At 45.4% G+C, this 15751-nt stretch overlaps 4 protein-coding genes across 4 annotated transcripts in view; 3 read left to right on the forward strand and 1 right to left on the reverse strand.

The window, feature by feature from the left end:
* Window positions 1-15751, reverse strand: part of LOC113426492 (uncharacterized) — an 807865-nt gene that overhangs the window by 251669 nt on the left and 540445 nt on the right. The window lies entirely within an intron of this gene.
* LOC113432355 (uncharacterized) overlaps window positions 1-15751 on the forward strand; it is a 97710-nt gene that overhangs the window by 53427 nt on the left and 28532 nt on the right. The window lies entirely within an intron of this gene.
* Window positions 4593-11004, forward strand: LOC113428720 (uncharacterized). Its single transcript, XM_087953263.1, is given in 4 exon segments — window positions 4593-4679; window positions 6002-6167; window positions 7490-9571; window positions 9573-11004. Coding segments are annotated over 2 exon segments (1188 nt in total). The 5' UTR covers window positions 4593-4679; window positions 6002-6167; window positions 7490-8722; the 3' UTR covers window positions 9912-11004.
* Window positions 4620-15751, forward strand: part of LOC113428424 (uncharacterized) — a 109812-nt gene continuing 98680 nt past the window's right edge. The window contains exon 1 of the mRNA XM_087953372.1: window positions 4620-4679. The gene's annotated coding sequence lies outside the window, so the exon portion shown is untranslated. The remainder of the gene's footprint in view (window positions 4680-15751) is intronic.

A 15751-nucleotide genomic window follows, 5' to 3' on the forward strand; every position in this document is an offset into this window, starting at 1 on the left:
TAGGTTTTTTGTGTGTGTGAAAGCGTTTTCTTCCCGCTTCCCCCAAGTCCAGGTGGCTGTTTTGTCCAGTAGCCTATGCAACGGTTCCGCCACGGTCGCCTTTTGGGGCAGGAAAATATTGTAAAAGTTAATGAGTCCCAGAAAAGCCTGCAGTTCGGTTTTGTTTCTTTGTCTGGGGGCTTCCTTGATGGCTCTGAGTTTTCTTTCTGTGGGGTGGATCCCGTGTCTGTCTAGGAGGTACCCCAGGAATTCGACCCTTTCCACCCACAACTGCCATTTCTCTTTCTTAACCTTGAGTCCCGAGTCTTTGAGTCTTTTTAGTACCTCCCTTAGCCGGGCTTCCAGTTGTTTTTCGTTTGTAGCGGCCACTAGCACATCATCAAAATAGGGCACCACCCCTTTTATGCCTTGCAGTAGCCTCTCCATCAGGCTCTGAAAAACCCCTGGCGCCACGCTGACCCCGAATTGGAGTCGGTGACACCAGAAAGCCCCTCGGTGGGTCACAATAGTCTGAGCTTCTGCAGTTGCGGCATCGACCGGCAGTTGCTGGTAGGCTTGCGCCAGGTCGAGTTTCGCGAAGACCCGCCCCCCAGTGAGTGCAGAAGGTGCTGTATTACTGGGATGGGGTAGGCACTCTGTTGGAGCGCATGGTTGAGGGTGGCCTTGTAGTCACCGCAGATTCTCACGGACCCATCTGGCTTCATGGTTGTGACTATGGGGGTCTCCCACCGGGCGTGATCAATTGGTTCCAACAATCCTTGCGCGATGAGCTTATCTAGTTGCTCATCTATCTTGGGTTTGAGTGCGAATGGCACTCGCCGTGGTTTAAGGCGGATTGGGGCGATGCTAGGGTCTAGATTAAATGAAATTGGGGACCCCCGCTACTTGCCTAGGCTGTTGTCAAAGACCTCTTGGAAGTCCCTCACGAGCGTCGCTTCCCAGTCTGCCTCGTCGATGCGGTGGATGCCGGTCACCTCGATGCCCAGAGGTGAGAACCACTGCAATCCCAGGAGGCTCGGGCAGTCTCGGTCAACAATGGTGAGCGGCAACACCTCCGTACGCCCCTTGAATGTGATTTTAAAATGTCCGACTCCGACTACAGGGATATGGTTTCCCTGGTAGTCCTTGAGGGTTAGCTTCTGGCTTTCCAGCTCGTAGCGGCAGATGGTGGGCACCAGGCGCTTGATTGTGTGCCAGGAAACCATGGAGAGGTAGGACCTGGAATCCACCTCCATCTCACATGGCTGCTCTTCGATGACCACCTCCACATGTACTTTCCGGGCGTCGATGGTTGAGGAATGGCCGATGACGACCATTTGATGGGTCTCCTCCCTCCGCCTTGCCTTGCTGAGTCGCTTGCTCCGCCCATCCCGGCTCCAGTGGATCTCTGTGTGGTGGTATCTGGCCTTGGGGGGGTGCCATCTCGCCGTCTGGGGCTGTCCTCTCATCGTCGTGGGCTGTAGTTCCGTTTGTTCCAGCATACCTTGGCGATGTGCCCCCGCTTTTCGCAATGCCGGCAGATGGCATCGAGAAATCGGCATTCCGAATGGGGGTGATCACCTCCGCAGCCGGCACACTGGAACCTCAACTTACGTCCCCTCGGTTCCCGGCAATCTCAGGCTGTCTGGAGCCGGTGAATATCCTCCTCTTCGTCCTCGGTATCCGAGAAGGAGTCGATGTCACCATAGTGGGTGGTGATGGTCTCTCGATGGCCGGTTTCTGTGCGCTTCTCTGGTGCTGGGGTCATCTCAGTGGCCGCCGGCCAGTCAGCTGTGTTCGCCTGCCACATCCTGCCACATCCGCCGATTTTCGGGTCGCTTCAGCAGCAGCTGCCTCACCGAGGGCATCGGCGAGGGAAATGTCGCCCTTTGCCATGAGTCGGCTCTGTAGGACGGGGTCTCGGACTCCTGGGATGATGCGGTCTCGCAGGGCCTCGTTGAGTCAGTGAAGTCACATAGGCCCCTGAGGTCCCTCAGTGCCGCCACAAAGTCGCTGAGCCCCTCGCTTTCGCGCTGGTCCCGCCGGTAGAAGTCGTGCCTTCGGATGAGGATGGGCACGGCAGGGGCATAATGGTTCCGTAGTATGGGCTCGAGATCGTCCCAATTCATCTCCTTGACATCCGCTGGTTTTGCCATCTTGAACACTGCGGGCCCTCAGTGTGTCAGGAACACGGCCCTTTTTTTCTGGCCATTGGCATCCTTGAGGTTGCTGCATTCTAGGAACATTTGGAATCTGTCGGTGTAAAATTCCCAATCCTCAGCAGCAGGGTTGAATGGTGCGGGTGGCGAGGTACTGCTGGCCATGCTGTCGGTTGTCCTGTGCAACTTCGCCACATGCTTGGTCGGTCTCTTGTCTCACGATCCCACCCTTGTCGCCAGTGTTAGATCGGGGTGGATCGGTTCCCAAAGAGACGCGAGACCATTTAGTAACGTTCAGCTCTTTATTTAGATATGTTTCAATCCAAAGAATAGGAGCCGCGGCAATCCTTTTTAAAGGGTTTGCCTGCAGCTTGGCGGCTAATGACAGCGCTTTGAATCTCCCGCAATCGGCTCAGCCTATCGCAGTAGATTCTTAGCGCACCAATCACGGCTGTTCAGTTAGCCAATCCGGTCGCGGTCTGTGTGGACCAATCAGGTGTCAGGGTTTGGAGTATGCTAATATAGCACAGAAACCATCTGTGCAACTTTGCACAGTCCTATCAGCAAAGGAAAGGACTTGATTGACTTACACGGCATCAAAATCAAACATCTGGTGTAAGGCTCAAAGACGCTGGATGGAAAGCCATAAGTTATAATTCAGTGATAGGTCAGAAATAAAGATATCAGCGTTCCAGCAAACCTCCATTCCAATCGATAACTCTGAGACAGACATATCTCAAAGGTACCTTTATTTGGATAGTAAACTGGCACACCTGTGGAATCCTGTATCTGAAAGTTTTCCGGCTTCCTTGCAATATTCAAAACTACAAATCCATCCCCCCTGCTGTCATGTCATCACATGCCCCAATCATGATCCCTCCTAAAGTAAGATCCTTATTTCATTCTGTGCCATACTCAATGATCTTGAACTAACTGAATAATTTTATTTTGTCTACTTAGAGCTACTCAATTAAATCCAATGCAGCATGGGAGCTGCACTGAATCTCAATATGGCTTCCAAAGCTGATAAAAGACACCTTCTATGAGCTATGGAATATTGAGAGGCAAAAAGTATGTAGGTAGGCTGTCTGGGGGATGTTTATCCTGTAAATTACAGCATGTTACCCAGGAAATGCTTCCTATGCTATCATGAGTTCCTGAATGAAAAGGGAATCAATAAAATTTTGGGGTTATTTTATCCCAGATTCCTTCACACAACAGAGCTCAGAGCCAATATCATCAGAATAGAATAGATCTGGAATGGACCTTGGAGGTCTCCTAGTCCAACCTTATACCATTTCAGACAAGTGACTGTCCAGTCTCTTCTTAAAAGCCTCCAGTGATGAAGGGAATAATCCCATTTGGACGAACACATTACAGCTAATTCTTATGGAAGAGACTCAGAGAAAAACCTCTCTAATTCACAGGAGCATAAGAAGGTGGGAGAAGGTACAAGGAAGACATTTGTATCAGGGAATTGTGCAGCTGGGAGGTAAAATCAACACAGCAGGACCATCATCAGGTAAAACAATGAGCACACAGAGCAAAAAGGCGGGAAACAAGGAAACTCCCCCTTTTCACGGCAACCAATCACAGCATAGATTGCCTCATGCAGTAGCCAACTCTCTTTAATCAATCAGTTGTAATGGTGTGTTCTGACTCTACACAACCTCCACTGTTCCAGTACAAATTTAAATATCTTGATGCCCCTCCAATTTATGGTTGGACAGCATTTTAACAGAGTTGTTTCACAAGGTCCTTTCTTTAAGAAATAAAAGATATGATACATAGTAGATAGCGGGTTATTGTTGTTAATGTAGAATGTGATAATTAAAAAATGGCTATATTATTAATTTTTATAATGGGTTAAAGGGAATAAAATGGGAAAAATGTATAAGGTAAATGGGTGGCAAGATTGAATTAACAATGAAAGGGGATGATAATATAAATCAAGATGAACTTTATTGAATAATGAAAGGAATAATATAATGTGATAAAACCTGCAGTTATGACAGATACAAGAAAAGGTATGCCCTAAATCCTTGGGAGCCAGAGGAAATCAGTCATAAAGTTTTGGGATGTAGAGAGGTTTTGATCACTTTGAGTCAGTTACCCCTAAGAAAACCTGATTGCATAATTCTGTAAAACCTTCATGAACTTTTAGGGCTCAGCACGAAGCTAATCTGCGAAAGCTAAGTAGCCTCACATTTCACTTGGTTCAGTTGCAAAGGTCGGTTGTTAGTAGTCAAAAACGATTTGATAGCATTTAAATAATGAAAACAACTTGCCTTATGTAATAGAGATAAAATGCATGTTTTTCTGCCTCTTATGTGGAGACGGCGATCAGGTAGACAACAACTGTGCCCGAAAAGTGCACATTATATAATAAAAGAGTTAAAACCATCGAGTACCATATTGCTAGAAAGGATGGGAGGAGAGGAGAAGCGTAGAAGATCTTCCTCGGCTTGATCATTCAGGGGCGGTAGGTGGTCGGCCGAGTGTCTTTTCTGCTCTTCCCAGGGTCGAAGCAGCAGCTGGAAGGTGAGTTGGGGGCAGCAGGTGGGAGGGGAGTCCGGGAGCAAGTCGGGCTGCTCGGTTCCCTCCACGGCCTGGAAGCAGAGAAGCAACTGGGCTGAAGCGTGTCAGCTGCTGCTCCTGCAGGTTCCTTCCCTCCCCAGATCGGAGCCCGCTGGGGCTGCACGCTGTGAAACTGGTTGGCTGCGATTTTCTGCTGGGGGGGAGATCTAAAAAGCCTCTTTCAAGTGAATGTGGATCCTTTGGGAATGGCTCCCCTCCAGAGGTTGTGGGGGCTCCGTCACTGGAGGTTTGTGACAGGGTTGGAAGGAACCTGCTCAAGCAGGAGACCCAGTAATATTTCAGACAAATGTCTGTCCCGTGTGTTTAAAAGCCACCAAACCCTCCCACTGGTTAATTGTTCTCAGAGTCTGGAAATGTCTCTCTAGTTCTAGGCTGCTTCTCTCCTTGATTAGTTTCCATCCACTGCTTCATATGTTGCCTTCTGCTGCGTTGCAAAATAAGTTGACTCCCTTCTTCTTGACCCCTCAACTATTGAAAGACTGCTATCATGTCACCCCTAGTTCTTTCTTTCACTAGACTAGACATACCCAATTCCTGCAACCCTTCTATATACAGTTTAGCCTCCAGCCCCCTCTCATCATCCTTGCTGCTCTTCTCTTTTTTCTTCTTCTTAATATTGTGGCAATCAAAACTGGTTGCAGTATTCCAAGTGGGATCCTACCAAACCATTATAAATTGGTACTTATATTTCATGTGATCTTGATTCTCAAAGAATGAAATAAGATTTGTTTGGCATGATCTTTTTTCAACAAACCCATGTTAGCTTCTGATCATAAGTTTCCTTGATTCCTGGTGTTTGTAGATCCATTGCTTGGTTATCTTTTTCAGGATCTTCTCAGGCATTGATGTCAGTCTGGTTGGTCTGTGTTTTTGTAAATACACCCCCCCCCTTTTTTTTTAAGATTGGAACTGCATTAGATTTCTGAATCAAGTCATTGTTTAATGATTGGGCTGCTTAGTAACACAGATATCAGTTCTAATTGCAGTAGGTTAAGTGTGGACTACTTGAGGGGGGATGTCACCAGAGTACTTGTGGACAGTGTTTTTCTGCTCTTATTTGCTGCTGAGGATTTCCATGAACAAAAGTGGTGCTTCAAATCTTGCAGAGGCTTTTGGCAACCATTGTATCAGTTAAAGCCCCCACATCTCTAAATTTAGCTCAGAAGGTTTAAGCAACCATTTTGGGACATATTGTCAACTTTGAAAGAGATAGATTGTCACATGAATACGCATGTAGTTTGGTATATCTGTATTTCTCTCAGTAGGGATATGTCTACAATCTGTCTCCAGCACTTCAATATATAATTGTTGATACTCCTTTGCATTGCTAAGAACTTGTGATTGACCCAACTAATCAACTGAATTTGATCGAAAGGTTATTTGAGCATGGATCTCAGTAGTCTTCCATGTGTCAAATGAATCATAAATAAGGTAAGAGACGATTTTACCATGTTTCCTGAAAATAAGACAAAAAAATAATATTTGGGGGGGGGGCTTGAAAATAAACACTCGGGCTTATTTTTGGGGAAATCTTTTTTTTTAAGCACTATCACTAGCCCCGCCCTTTCCATCGCACTGTCTATTTTCCGTGGCTGCAACGTGCCAAGCTCTCAGCATGTCTCGGCCTTCTTGACACAGTACAAATATCTTTAATTCTGAGTGTGGAGTGAAAGGTGGGGTGGGGGAAGACAGGCAATCTGGACAAGCTATAAAGATGCCTGGCTTACAGGAGGCTTGCGTGGCAGCAACAGTAGTAGATAGAGGCATGAGGTAGGCACGCGATTCAGACACCTTATGCTGGTGCTTGTTCGGCACAATCACAGACAAGAGGCCACATAAGACAAGAGACGGTGGGACAGAATGGGCAGCGTGTTGGAATCGCCTCTGCCTCCCCCATGTTTCTGCCTTTGCCTACTGCTGGTGCCACCGTGCAAGCCTCTTGGGAGTGTCCCATGAGGAAAAAGAGGGAAAAAGCAAAGCAGCTGGCTGTGGAGCTGCCAGCTTCGGTTAGCAGCCCAACAAGCAGAAGTGTCGCATCCAGAAAGAGATGGGGAAAAGTCATGCTGCCAGCTGTGTGCGGGTTACTCCATCGCCCCTCAGCAGTGGAACCTAGCGAGGAAGGCGGAGGATAGAGTTGTGTGTGGTGCCCAAGAAACCTTTCCCACCGCCCACTGGGTTAATGCATAGTTCCACACCTTTGCTCTCACTCCCCTTTCCACGCAGAGCCCTTACCGCCCTCCCACCTGGCCCTCCGCTACACAAACAGACAGACACACAGGTTTACACTTAGTGAAAAGTGAAGAAACATGCACAGGAATGAAGCGGCTTTATGTTCTACCATTCCGTGCTCTGCTGCAACACTGCAGTCAGAACAGGCCTTTTTTTTCCTCCCTCCCTTCTACAAAGGAGACACAGCACATGTCTCCACACTTGGAATTAGTAGTTGTTACACTGCCCAAGGCGCTGGCAGGCTTCAGCTGCAGCCAGACACCGTCCCCCCGTCCTCCCCGCATGTTCGCCACCCCTCATGCTGGCAACACCCATACTCCCAGGCTTATTTCTGGGGTAGGGCTTATATTAGGCCCACTCCAAAAATTAGGCTGGGGCTTATTTTCAGGGTGGGTCTTGTTTTCGGGAAAACATGGCAGCATTGGGGCGTGTTTGCTTTTTCCTTGTATACTTTTTGCTTTTTTTACATCATCTCTAACCATTTTATAAACAATTAAAGTTACACTTTTCTTTGAATCTTACAGACAAAGAGGATGACAATAAGAGCACCTGGGACAACTAAACAACAAGCAACGTTGAAAAGGGAAGAAAATCGAGCTAGAAATCAAAATATTTTCCTTTTCCTTCATAAAAACACACAATTCTCATCCTCCTCAAACAACTATTAGACAACAGAGAGAAAATCAAGAAAGATTTCAAGCAGGAATAAGCAGATTATGCAGAACTCAAGGATATATTACATGAAGTCAAGGGAGATTATTTTTCATTCAGCAAAAGAGGGAAATATCTGGAAGTCAGTGGGGCGGAAACCGTCAATAGTAAAGCCACGTAGAATAGACAGGAATGCAGGCCACAACCTGTGAGGAAGAAAAAAGCATGAATGAAAACATCACTAAACAAAGCATTTTTGACCTCCATATTTTTGGCCTCAAGAATATCAGCTGTGGAAAAGCTCCATAGATTTGCCTATTGTGAGAAAAGCACAGATTGCAAATCACAGCTGATTATGCAGAAGAGAAGCCAGACAGGAGAAAAGCCATACAAATTATCTCAATATAGCAAAAACTGGTCAAAACACCTCCTTTGTGGTTCATGGAAGCAACCACACAAGAGGAAAGCCATAAATGTGCTCCCAATGTAGTAAATGCTTTAGTGAGCATGGCAACATGGTGATACATCAGTGGACTCACAGCAGGGAGGAAGCGTATCACTGTGCAGATTGTGTGAAAGTTTCATTAGAAGTTCCCAAGTCATGAGACACTTAAAGGACACACACAGGAAAATAACCATTTGAATATCCTTTTTGTGGGAAAAGTTTCCGTGAGAATTCCAGCCTGGTGAAGCATTCAAGGACTCCCAAAGGAGTGAAACCCTTTGAATGTCCTGAGTGGAAAAAGTTTCAGTCACAATTCCAGTCCTGTGATACATCAGTGGATTGACTGTATGAGTGTCTCGATTGTGGGAATAGCTTCACTAGAAATTTCCATTTCAGACACCAGAGATTCACACAGGAAAAAAATAATTTAAATGTCCTTTCTGTGGGAAAAGTTTCAGTCAGAATTCTAGCCTTGTGATACACTAGAGGACTCGCATAGGAGAAAAATTCTTTGAACATCCTGATTGGGGGAAAACTTGCAGTTGTAATTCCAATTTGGTGATATACCAGAAGAATCTCAAAGGAGAAAATCCCTTTCCCTGACCATAGAAGAAGTTCCAGTCAAAATTCCAGCCTGGTAATACATCAGAGGATTAACTCCATGGAGAAACCCTATAAATGTCGAGATTGTGGAAAAGGTTTTATTATAAATTCCCATTTTATTATACACCAGAGGACTCACACAGGAGAGAAACCCTTTGAATGTCCTATATGTGGGAAAAGTTTCAGTCAGAATTCCAACCTGGTGAGTCACCAGAGAACTCACACAGGAGAGAAACACTTTGAATGTTCTATCTGTGGGAAAAGTTTCAGTCGGAATTCCTACCTGGTAATACACCAGAGGACTCACACAGGAGAGAAACTGTTTGAATGTCCTATCTGTGGAAAAGGTTTTGGTCAGAATTCCCACCTCATGAGACACCAGAGTACTCATACAGGAGAGAAACTGTTTGAATGTCCTGATTGTAGAAAAGGTTTTAGTCAGAATTCTGACCTCATGAGACACAAGAGGACTCACACAGGAGAGAAACCCATTGAATGTCCTATCTGTGGGAAAAATTTCAGTCAGAATTCCTACCTGATAATACACCAGAGGACTCACACCGGAGAGAAACCCTTTGAATGTCCTATCTGTGGAAAAAGTTTCATTGATAATTCCAGCCTGGTAATACACCAGAGGACTCACACAGGAGAGAAACCCTTTGAATGTCCTGACTGTGGGAAAAGTTTCATTCGAAATTCCAACCTCATAAGACACCAGAGGACACACACAGGAGACAAACCCTTTGAATGTCCTATCTGCGGGAAAAGTTTCAGTGAGAATTCCCACCTGGTAATACACCAGAGGATTCACACAGGAGAGAAACCCTTTGAATGTCCAGACTGTGGAAAACGTTTTAGTCAGAATTCCCACCTTATGAGACACCAGAAGACTCACACAGGAGAGAAACCCTTTTGAATGTCCTGATCATTGGAAAAGTTTCAGTTGGAATTCCTACCTATTAATACACCCGAGTACTCACGCTGGAGAGAAACCCTTTGAATATATTATCTGTGGGAAAAGTTTCAGTGAGAATTGCAGCCTGGTGATTCACCAAAGGACTCACACAGGAGAGAAACCATATGAGTGTCCAGACTGTCGGAAAGATTTTAGTACTAAGGATAGCCTTCTAAATAATATGCTTATATACAAGGGGAGTAACCATTTAAGTGCCCTGAGTGTGAACAATGCTTTAGGAAACCTTGCAACCTTATCACACACAGGAAAATCCATATGTGGATCAAAGTAATGAGTGGCTTGAATTTCATTTGAAATGTCCCATTGTAAGTTCAACTGATAAATTGACTCTTTAATTTGACTACAAAGAATTTGCCTGATTTTTGATCATCAAATATGTCATACTATTAGATGGGAAGGAGGAAAGAGAAAAATTGGAACATGTTAATTTGATAAGGACTGTTTGGCCATCAGCAGCAGAAGTTGCTGAATATTGATTTTTGCAGAAATTGTGCAAATCTGAAAAAATATTTTTAGGAATGTTTTTTCCATTTTTATCCTAATAAATTATAGAAATGCCACATGCAGGGTCCCCGCCTTCTCCCTGGGTATCCTCGATATTTTCATCCCCAAATTCCCCAATCAGTATCTCTTCGGGATAAGAGCACTCAAGCTGTAGTTAGAGATTGTGGCTCCTCATATAAGGAGAAAACAAGAGGAGAAGAGAAATTGTTTATCTTTTCCTAACAATTGCATTGGGATCAACATTTATTCTTTCCTAACAATTCCAGAAATTCATTGCACCACAAGCGTGTCTGCTCAGATTGTGTCAAGAATGAGGCAAGAACATGGAAGAAACCACATGAATAGCAAATATATTGGGGGTGTTTGGTGCAGTGACAAAAGCAGTGTAAAATTTCAGATGTAAAGGTTGTTAATGCCCTTCAGGTGACCTTCATGGAGAAGAGCTGTAGGAATATTGAGTCGAGGAGAAAAGAGATTATGTGTCAGGTGCCCATAGATTCCTATTGGAACTCTGCCATTTTGGCGGGGAGGGCCTGAATGCCATTTTATGACCTTTTTGCGTTTCTGTTCTTTTCTCAACTTTGATGTACTTTCATGGGAAGGGGAAGGAATTGCCTGTGGCCATCTGTTTTATCTCAGCTCCAACAGAATGAGCAAGCTGTGCCTGAGAACAATTTCTTACCACCTTCTCAACTCTTGAGTTCTCACAACAACTTTGTACCTGTGGATTGGCTTGCCTTAGACTGGGCAGAGAGGAGGGGTTTCTACAAATTTTAACCTAATGGTTTTGAGTAGGAACTTCAGATCTTACTTGCTCTACTTGCTATCATTGTCTCAATAAAAGTTTCTTTTTGAAATCCCTCCTGCTTCAAAAGTTTTGCCTTCTTTTCTTTTTCTTTTTTATATTTTTTTAAAATTTTAAACAACAAACATAAACAAACAAAACATACAACATTAAATAAAATATTTCCATTATACAGTGTGTCGGTTGGTACGTATCTCATGTGCATAGTATCAATAGTCATTCCATTCTGTTTTTATATTACAATTCATATTATATATAACTATTATTCACTTAGTATCATATTGTTACCAAATCATTATCAGACTAATTTCAAATTCACCTCATCCTTTTTGAGGAAGAATCAACTACTATAAAGCCTAGTTTATAGTATCGTTCATTCCCATATAATCTGGTATAAAATAACATAATTATTTCTATAGTAATCACTTATAGCATATCATTACATTATATTATCTTAACTATTATATTTATATTATGTTATATTTCCCTATCTTCTTGTCTAACCATTGATAAAATAAATCCCATTGACATTTGCCATTAGAGAGCAAGAAGAAAAAGAATATTATAAAATAAGAGTTCTGCTTTCTTGAAGCGAGAGGAGACACAAGTCCTTACATTGTGTTTCTGAGCACAGAGTCTCCAGGTTTATTTGCAACTCCTGTTGTGATCTTCGTTTGGAGGTGCCTGCCTTCTTGTTAGTCTTTGCTGGCGGGGGTGTGAGAGCAGCACCAAGGGACTGATACTTTTGTGGTTCCCCCCTTGGGAAATATAGGAAAAAAATTGTACAGTAGATATTTCATTTGTAAAACAGCATTGCATAAGAATCATGAATAGCTTTTGAGGGGAAAAAAAGGCAAGTGTCAGGATTTACGTAAACATCTAGACAACACACTTCCCAACACATGGGAGACATTTCCTGTTTTTCATTTCTCTCCCAGAGCTTATCCCAAAGATGCTTTTTCAAGAGGCAATTGGACTTTCTGGTTTTTCTTCTCATCCAAGAAACTTCTTCAGTTTTGAGTGGATGGTGGGGAATGGAAGGATTTATACTCTTTCCAGGCAGCTGGACATTTGCATTCTTTTAGCATGTTGTTAAGGTCACCTGGAGATTTTAGCATGTTGTTAAGGTCATCTGTGTCATCAGGTTTACCTGAGTGGTGCAAATGGATGTGGAGCCATCTAGGAACTGTTGAAAGGAGTGTTGTAGATTGGAGACAGATGATGTCATATCCCTCTCCCTCTGCTGAGAGAAGGCTATTCAATTTTGACATAGATGGCCTCTTTGACCCCTCTGTCAACATCCGAGACAGCGTGCTGTTGAAAGTGGCCATAATGTGCCATTTCAGAGTTGCCACACATGCACAGGGGGAGGGGATGCATGGGGCCTCAGATAGGTGTCAGGTGATGGGACTTACACTGGGAAAGGAGCCAGGAAGGCAAGCCATCGCAGTCAATTCAGAAGCCATCCAGGCCTGAAGAGTGCTTGCTGGAACCAGCCAGAGAGCAACTGGGCTCTAAGAATGCTTGCTGGAGCCAGGCCAAAAAAGTACTTGCGAGAGCCAGCCAGGAACAACTAGGAACAGGAGGGTGAAGCGTGCCAAGTCCATATAGCCAGCTGGCTAGCAGAAGCCAGTAATGCTGGCTAGAAACCCTTTTACTTGTATTGTTTACCACGTGCCAAGCTGAGACTCCAGTAAAGAGACCTGTTCTGCTCACAATGTGGCCTCTTCTTTTGTTGGTTTGGTTTGGAACCAAGAACCAGCGGTCTTTGTCCAAAATGTGAACTTTGCTCTCTTCACACAAGTGGCTTGTGTCTTTTAAATGCAGATGAACTGCTGAATCTAGTCCTGATATGTTTGTTCTCCTATGTTGTGCCATGTGTTAGTAATATAAGTCACCTAACAGGTATTTGGGTTAGAAATATATAAACCAGGATAAACTTTTTAGTACTATGTCTTTAAGAGATTGCAAAAACTGCAATTGGGTGTGGTTTTTCAAGCAGCCATAAGATGGAGCCAGAAACTTGGATTGTCTTAGTCTTAATCTCAGAAGAGAGTATGTCTCCGTCTCTGTTTCCTTCTGTTGGAAAGTATTGCTGTTGCTCCATTTTTCCTAATTGACTGATATTCATGAATTTAATGTAAGTCTGATACTGAACTGTTTTTGACACTGGAATTTGATATTTGGATTATCCCTGGATGAAAACTGACTGATTTAACTTGTGAATGACTTTGGATTGCTTATTTTGGACTTTGCTTAAACCTTTCTGAAAGTAAAAACCTACATTTACTGTACAGTGTATCTGTGTGCTGTGTGTGTATTATTCAAATACTTCTCTCAAAATACGTCTCCCTGTATGCGCTCATTCTAACGGGGAATTACCTCAACACCATGCGCTTATGAAGTGGTTGTTTTGTTTTCCCAATGTACAGATCTGCACATGGCTCACTGCATTGTACTGCATAAACCAATAGCAATAGCACTTAGACTTATATACCGCTTTATAGTACTTTTACAGCCCTCTCTAAGCGGTTTACACAGTCAGCATATTGCCCCAACAATTTGGGTTCTCATATACCATATTGCTCAGTTTATGTCTGAATGTTTTATTTTTGGTATGGCCAAGCTTCTGCCTTAGTGTATTCTTGGGGTTGAAGTGTACATGTACGTTATCTTGTTGAAGATCCTCCTGAGCTTTTCCGATATGCCTGCAACGTATGGAATGACAACATTGCTTTGTTTATTGTTTTCGTTATCTGTTATGGAGAAACTCCTGTAGGGTCTTTTTTGAGATTTGATGAAGACCCACTTGGAATAGCCACGTGTTCTGAGTGCTTTCTTGGTGTGTTTTCATTCTTTTTCTTTCCCATTTTTTGCTGGTTGGCAGACTCTCAGCTCAGTGATGTAGGGTTCTGATGACTCCCGTTTTGTGCTCCAGTGGGTGGTGGGAATCAAAATGTAAATATTGGTCTCTGTGTGGGGTTTTCTGTGAACGTTGGTGGGCTCCAAAAGGAGCCAAAGCCATCCTGTAAGGGTGGCAAAGCAAGGATGGGTGCCCTGTGAGACCACGGAGAGTTGTAACTCTCTGGACCCGGGGTTTTTTCCCCCTCTCAGACACGACAAGGAGAAGAGGCAGCCTAAAAATGGGTGCCACAAAGCTGGGGCAGCTGAGGAACAGCTAAGACTGGTACTGGAGCGGAGTTAAGTGAACAGTGTTTGGAATTGGGAAAGAGGATTCTTTTCTATTTAAAACCTAACTCCAAAAGGAAAAAACTCCAAGAAAAGAGAGGCTCACGGAGGACTTCCGGTTTGTCGGCCGCGGCGGCAGGGATTTGCGAAGCTGCGCGATCCCTGCCCGCGCTAGCCGTTTTGGGGCTCCGACCCAGACGGGTGCGGAGCTAGGCTGCCCTGCAGGGGCAGCTGAAGGTAGGGGGGATCCGGAGAAGGGTTTGGGGTTTTTGCAGACCCCCTCCCCGGCCGGCAGAACCCCCTTTTCCCAGGACGGTGCAGCGGCGGTCCGTAATGGCCGCCACAAAGAAGCTGGCAGCCGGGTAAGAATGTGCAGGAGGAAGTGGAGAAAGTGCTTGAAAGGAGAAAGTTTTTCTTGGCTCCTAGGACTCTAAGACATATTTAACAAAATTCCTGAAAAGTATGACTTTCTGAATGATACCTTCGAGAAGAGGAAAAAAGCGGCAGTTTAATGGTGCTGAAAGGATAGCTTACCCTCTTTTTCTACGGAATAAAAAGTGAATATTAAGAAATCTATTTTTTTTTAGGTGAAAACTGGCTTTAAGCGATGAGTGGGAAAAGAGAGGACTAAAAAAAAATATTTGTATGCTAAGACTTTGTTGGAGGAGATGCCTTAAGGCAGGGGTGGGCAAACTACGGCCCGCGGGACACATCCGGCCCGTTGGTCATTTTAATACGGCCCGCCTCTGAAAAAAAATATTCCCCTCTGAAAAAAAAAATTGGGGCCGGCCAAGAGACCCGCGCGCGCCAAAAAATTGCACACACAACACGGAGCTGGGCAGCTGCTTCCCTGCTAGCGGGGCCAAGGCCACCGCCCGGGGAACGCCCACTGCTTTCCCAAGCCAGGGCTGGGCGGTGGCGTATTGCCCTGCACCGCGTGGCCCCCGCCTGGCAGCGTGCTTCTCAGCTGGTCTCCTCCTCCTCGGCCATACAGAACAAACAGGCAGAGAAGGAGGAGACCAGCCGGCTGGTTGGGGGAAGCTTTCTGCGCCGAAAGAGGCAGCTACTAATCTCCGGCTTTGCTCCGCTTCTCCAATGGTCCGGCACCACCCTGTTCTTCTTGTGCTGCAAAAGAGGCGGCTAATGATCTCCGGCTCCGCTCTGCTTCTCCAACATCCGGCGCCACCCTGTTCTGTGTCAGGCCCAGCAAGTCCGAGCAGCCGGCGCACAGAACAGGGCAGCGCCGGATGTTGGAGAAGCAGAGCGGAGCCGGAGATCATTAGCCGCCTCTTCGCAGCACAAGCCTCCCCAACTGGCCAGGTGCTCTCCTCCTTTTCTGCCTCCTTCTCTGCCTCTCCCCTCTTGCTCCTCACAGTTGCCCTGAGCTGGTGTGGTTCTTTACTTGGGCAGCCAGACACCCGCAGCAGCGCCCGCAGCAGCAACAGGCAGTTCTGCCCGGGCTCTGCTCAGGTGTCCGGCTGGGGCTGTCAGGAGTTGCTACCGCCGGCGCAGCTCCACGCGGCTCCAGTCCCGCGTTGCCTTGGGAAGGGAAAGGCAAAACCAGGAGCCGCTGAGCCTGAACCTCCGGTGCCGCGGCTTTGCTGTTGCAAAGC

Source organism: Notechis scutatus, chromosome 2, assembly GCF_049901735.1.
Source record: "Notechis scutatus isolate UNSWTSFEM ecotype Mainland chromosome 2, rNotScu1.2, whole genome shotgun sequence".
NCBI lineage: Eukaryota > Metazoa > Chordata > Lepidosauria > Squamata > Elapidae > Notechis > Notechis scutatus.